Raw genomic sequence first — 5932 nt, 5'->3', positions numbered from 1 at the left:
CTAGGGCTCAGCCTTGATTGGCTCGGACTGAACGTTGACAGCATTCTGATCATCATTGGCTTGAGGGGGAGACGTCTCTGGGCCCTCGGTTTCATTGAGAAGTTTCTGCGGAGAGTCAAACGAAATGATCGACCAGCTCTCCGAAGCCGGGTTCAGATTTAGCGTCGGTCGATGCCAGACGTTTAGTTGGCGAAGAGTCATCGAGTCGTCATTAAGGCTGTCAAAAAAATTGGCTGTTGTGAACGAATCCATTCGAAGATTTAGTGATTGGACACAAGGGGAAAACTAATTTGAAAAAAAAAAGAAGAGTAGGCAAAATGCGAAGACGGTATCGGATGGTTGTGGTAGGGGGGGGCGAGAGAAGCTATCAGCATTCGGTCAAGATCAGTCCAAGCAAACAGCTTACTCTGAGGACCTCATTTGACGATGCCCATCCTAGCGACCCATGTCGACTGGGCAGATTGCGTTGAGCAATAAAGGTCAGATGAGTTAGTCGAGGAAGCATCCCAAGGAGTTCGCTCATCGACCAGGCTAGGGAGCTATCTGTCGATTTATCTTCCAGTTTGCACCCCGCATTGATGTGCAACCTGTCAGCGCACATACATATGTAGTGCCCATGTGTCAGCTAGTGGGTATGGATTGATTAGGTGGTTGAGGGTACTATTTTGACAAACTGTTGTAAATCGGGTGCTACATGAGGTAATAGTCTAACGAGCTGGAGGTCGATTACAGAATTGAGACCGATGTGTAACATCTTGAGTCCTATCAATTGTCCGGTGCGCAGAGGTGAGGGCAACAATGCGATCGCGAGTTGGCGCGTAAGAGGGCTGAGAGCAGGTTTGCGCCGGCCTCGTCGATCTGCAATCCGCGACAGGAGAGGTAGGAGATGTGCGGATGATGGTTCAAGATTCCGATGAAGACTTCCTGGGAGATGAACTGGTTCAGGCCGGCCATGAGCGTCGGCGTCTCCACAAAATCTGCCGGGTGGTCCTGCCCTGCTGTCCAGAGCTCTGAGGACGCCGCCAAGTCGATTCCGGTGATCGAGACCAGCCGAGGAAAGCGGATAGCCGGACTCAGTAACCTCGGCATGTGGCTCAGACTGAGACCTCCGAGTGCGGTGAGATTGGGAAGCAAGGAATGGATCGTTTCGAGTAACTGGCATACCAATCTCGGCGGGATTGTTCGATTGGAAAAAATTAGCTGTCGGACATGGTGGCCGTAGGGTACTTGAGACCCTAGATGTTGCCGGATCGCCGGCTGTTCTTTCCCGGTGACAGATGCGTGGGCCGGGGTGGCACCCAAGAGTTTGCTGAGCCTCAGGATCAGGTCCAACGGACGATGGCCCCAGTTCGCATCCCAGATCACCAGGCGTTTCAAGAACAGTGGTGTTGCCAGACGGAAAAACCACCAGCAGACCTGACGAAGCGTTCCCATCGAAGACCTAAAGCCGACCGCATCCCTATAAATACAGATTGACAACTGCTGGGTCAGCTCAAGTAAAAGCCATGATAAATTATTTTGGAGGGGCAAGCCGGTACTGGAACCTACTGAATCACTTCCTCTTCGTCCTTCCAGCCCGCCTCGTAAGGGTCCATGTTGATTGCGGCCGAGGTGCCGTTTGTCATCCCAGCAAAGTTCATGATGCGTTCGAGCAACTCGTTAGGCAGGCAGTCGAAGTGATTCGGACCGGTCGCCTTGAAGGGTGAGCGCTGAGCAGTGGATTGCGTGGGTTCTGTGGATTGCTTCACAAAGATTTCTATGATTTTTATCACTCGAGTTGGCTGGCCATCTTCTGTAAGGCCCTCACATATTTCGACATGCGAGACCATGCTCATTTCCTGTTGCAGTCTGCCGGTGAAGAAAAAAGTTCAGACCGCTGAAGGGGATATTTTAAGCTCTCTATAAATTATCGCAGTTGGTCGTGGGCTGGACAAATGTCGTCAATGTGATTCTTCCTAGGTAAGTGTGCCGGAGGTGTCTGTTATCAAACGACAACCAATAATATCCTCCTACCACCAAAACTTATGGGTTCTTTCAAAACTTGAGGGGATAACAACAACAAAAATAATACCAATAGTAATAATTGGAATGATGATTTATCTCACGTGAGACAGCTCAAACGAGGAAAAGGAACGGCTAGGTTTGGCAGCGTAGATAAATGTGTGTGTGTGTGTGTGGAAGTGAGTGGAGTTGTATTTTCTTGAATTTGTTGATAATAAGGAGGGTGCTGTGCTGTGCGACAAATTGGGTTGGAAAACAGGAGAGGGCCGAAAAAAAACAGCCGGACGACAATCTGGCAGCCAACGAAGAGTATGATTAGCGGAAAAGTAAAATAAAAGAGCACAAAAACAGTCTCGCAGGCTGGTTGATGGCTTGGTTAAGCCCGTTGCTGGGTTTGATGGTTCAGACCGGTGGAAAATCAGGGTGGTTGGCGAGGCAATGGCCAGGGGGGTGGCCAGGCAAAGTGTGATTTTTGGGTTTACACATTTGATTTGGGAACGGATTGCGGAATACCGTGGTGGGGAGGGCGCAGGGTTTGATATTTTGTCAGCGTGCGATCAGGGGAGGGGATTGTTTGAGCAGGAGGCGGCGGGTTGCGAGGGAGTGGCGTAGTGATGGATTGGCAAAGTGATTGTAAGCGACAGGTGGGGTCCAAGGCGCCTGGATGCGCTATAAAAGGAGAACCGGAGCAGGATTTGCTTCCTCAGACAACTCGAAGGCTGTGTTTTCCAGCTGAAAGGTCGTCTCACCCCCGTCCGCTGTAGCATTTGCGCAGTCTGGCGGGGGATATTCGGGGGCCCCCCTGTGCTTTCGGGCTGGGAGTCCTCTTCCCAACGCTTTTTAACCCTGCTAGACAGGGATGGGCGTTGGGCCACGGTGCGTCAGCTTGCTGCGCTAGGTGGCTGGGTGCGGCATATGTGGATTAGTAGAATTGTGTGGGATTTTTTTGTAATTGGTCTGTTTGTATGATAATTGCGGCTTGTGGGGTCTCTGTTTTGATATAAGGGGAACCTGTGACCTTTTTTTTTTATTTTGGCAGATTGTAGGGGGAACCCTTGAATTTTTTTTCTACAAACCTGAGACTTTAATATACTTGGATTATACTAGAGGCCAAGGCGGCTTCGCCGCTGCAAGGTTAAATTCATGTGTTTGAACAAAAAAAGCTCAATTTGGACCAGTGCAGTGCTTGTCTGATAAAACACCACATCAGTTATCAGAAAGTCTAGTTGTCAGGAATTGACATAGAACTAAAAGACCTAAAACCCTGATGTTTCTGGCAAGCCAAAGTTTGAAGCAGATTTGTGCTAACACTGCACTAAATGTGCTATCATGCTGTGCAAAACCCCTGCATACATTACCATTATGGTCTGTTTTGTAGTGGAAAAAAACTCCTGCATTATTTTGTAGTGCAAAATTGTAACAGTCCAATACATGTTTTGGAATTGGATTGTTTTTTAGCACAATACAAGGTAATGGTAGCATATTGGAATAGCTTACATCAGAGCAACAATACAATCCAATACCAGATGTATTGCTGGGATGAGTGATTGGATTTTCTCCACATCACCCAGAAAAGACATATTTTTTACCAATACAATACCACTGTATTTTATTGGCTTTCCAATACAGTATGTGATACTGCTTTTGTTGGGTATTGGAAGAACAATTTGATATGCAGCACCACCCAATAAATACCTTGGATCATATTGGCGACAGCTTTGCTCTTTCATTCAACAGGTTGTGAGCTTGTGAACAACAACAAATTCCAGTTAATGAAGTGTGCTTGATTGAATCCCTTCTCCACTATTATGTAAGTGGGAGGGGATTCCTAACAGTCAAAGCCCTCGACATTGTCAATGACTTGTGAAGCCCTCAATCTCTAAGGGTGCGTACCATAGCGGAAAACAAATAGATTCTCAAGCGAGTTTCAACTTTTTTTTGCGAGAATCTATTTTGAATCAGAATTGCGTACCATAGCACACAAATTCTGGGTAGATTCCAGAATTTATTCTCATCAAAAAACAAGCGTTTCCAGAAACAGGTGTCCCCCTATTTCTCCAGCTTTGAGAAACCATTTCTCTTCGCTGGGGATGGTGTGAACTCCACTCATCCCGGCCATCGGGACCCTCCAATTGCTGACCACTCACCCCGGCCATCAATCGGAGGGTATACATTCCACTCAATGACCGGGATGACTGGTCATACCCGCCACTCGAGGACATCTCATCCCGGCCATCGAGTGGAGTACACACCCTCCGATCAATGACTGGGATGACTGGTCAGACCCTCCACTCAATGACCACTCATCCCGGCCATCAGGTGGAGCACCCTCTGATTGATGACAACTCACCCCGGCCATCAATTGGAGGGTATACATACACTACACTCAATGACCGGGATGACTGGTCAAGTCCTCCACTCGATGACCGCCCATACTGGCCATCGGGTGGAGTACACCCCCCAATTGATGACCACTCATCCCGGTCATCGATCGGAAGGTGTGCGCTCCACTCAATGACCATGATGACTGGTCATACCCTCCGCTCGATGACCTCTCATCCGGCCATCGGGTAGAGTACTTCCTCCAATTGATGACCGCTCATCCCGGTCATCGATTGGAGGGTGTACTCCACTCGATGACCGATTTTGACCGGTCATTGATTGGAGGGTATAGTCCACTTGGTGACCGAACACTGGTCATCGAGTGGAGCATAGCATACCCTCCAATCAACGACCGGTCAACATCGGTCATCCATTGGAGGGTATACATATTCCACTCAATGGCCAGTGTTGACCGGTCATCAAGTGGAGTATGTACCCCCTCCAATCAATGACGGGTGTTGAACGGTCATCGAGCGGAGGGTGTACTCCACTTGATGATCTGTCTTCCCGGTCATTGAGTGGAGTAGACTCCGATTGATGACCGGTTTTGAACGGTCATTGAGCGGAGTATGTATACCCTCAACTCAATGACCGGTGTTGAACGGTCATCAAGCGGATTATGTATAGCTTCAACTCAATGACCGGTGTTGAACGGTCATTGAGCGGAGTATGTATACCCTCCACTCGATGACCGGTCAACACCGGCCATTGAGTGGAATATGTATACCCTCCAATGGATGACCGATGTTGACCGGTTGTTGATTGGAGGGTATGCTATGCTCCACTCAATGACCAATGTTCGGTCACCGAGTGGAGTAGTTTGCTGGGAAGTGACATCAATGGGAGGGACTGCTGGGTTAATGTGTTGATGTACATAAATATGTACAAGAAACTGGTTCCTGTGGTACACCAATTTAGGTGAACCTGTTTCTCAGAAGTCAAAAAAAAAATGGCAAAGTGCTTTTTTGATCCGCGCGGGAATCCATTCCAAAAAAAACCTGAAACGTATGGTACACACCCTAAAACTACCCACTCATTTCTTGTACTCATCTTCTTGTGAACCTTGTTGCTTTCCCTGTCTTTGGCTCATTGGCTTAAAAATGATGATATTCAAATCAGATAAATTGTTTTTTGTACTTTTTTATATCTCATAGAAAAGTGATTTTTATTTATTTATTTGACAATTGAAAGCAACAAGTTATAAGCCATAACCAAAAAGGAGAAAAGTCAGATAAACACTCAGAGAAAGCTAGGGATGGCATTGCTATTCTAAATATGTCGGCATGATTCAGAAACAAGGTGAAGCGATTGGGGAAAAATGACAGACAGAACGTTGAGGTTTGTATGAAAGCGAGCAGAATAAGAAACAACAAAATTCCCTGAGAAAAGCAACAGGATGTGATCATAGCACTGTGTCGTAATGTCGAGATATGTGACATCTGCTTTTGATGTCGGAGAATAACATCTGGTGGAAGTCCTGACATAAGATGTGATTGTTGTCCCAAACTGACTGGTGAGCCGTTGCTGTTTGGTTGATCCCAACCAATTG

At 47.4% G+C, this 5932-nt stretch overlaps 1 protein-coding gene across 1 annotated transcript; it reads right to left on the bottom strand.

Moving 5' to 3' along the window:
* On the bottom strand, nt 1-1829 carry PtA15_2A207 (uncharacterized protein; the record flags this gene model as incomplete). Its single annotated transcript, XM_053166204.1, has 5 exons — nt 1-285; nt 407-587; nt 675-690; nt 798-1459; nt 1549-1829. The coding sequence occupies 5 exons, from the start codon at nt 1827-1829 to the stop codon at nt 1-3; spliced, it is 1425 nt and encodes a 474-aa protein (XP_053017449.1).
* Between the last annotated feature and the right edge of the window lie 4103 nt (nt 1830-5932).

The sequence above is a fragment of the Puccinia triticina genome, chromosome 2A (assembly GCF_026914185.1).
Source record: "Puccinia triticina chromosome 2A, complete sequence".
Taxonomy (NCBI): Eukaryota; Fungi; Basidiomycota; class Pucciniomycetes; order Pucciniales; family Pucciniaceae; genus Puccinia; species Puccinia triticina.
Note: the sequence above shows the minus strand (reverse complement) of the source record. Positions and strands in the feature narration are given on the sequence as shown.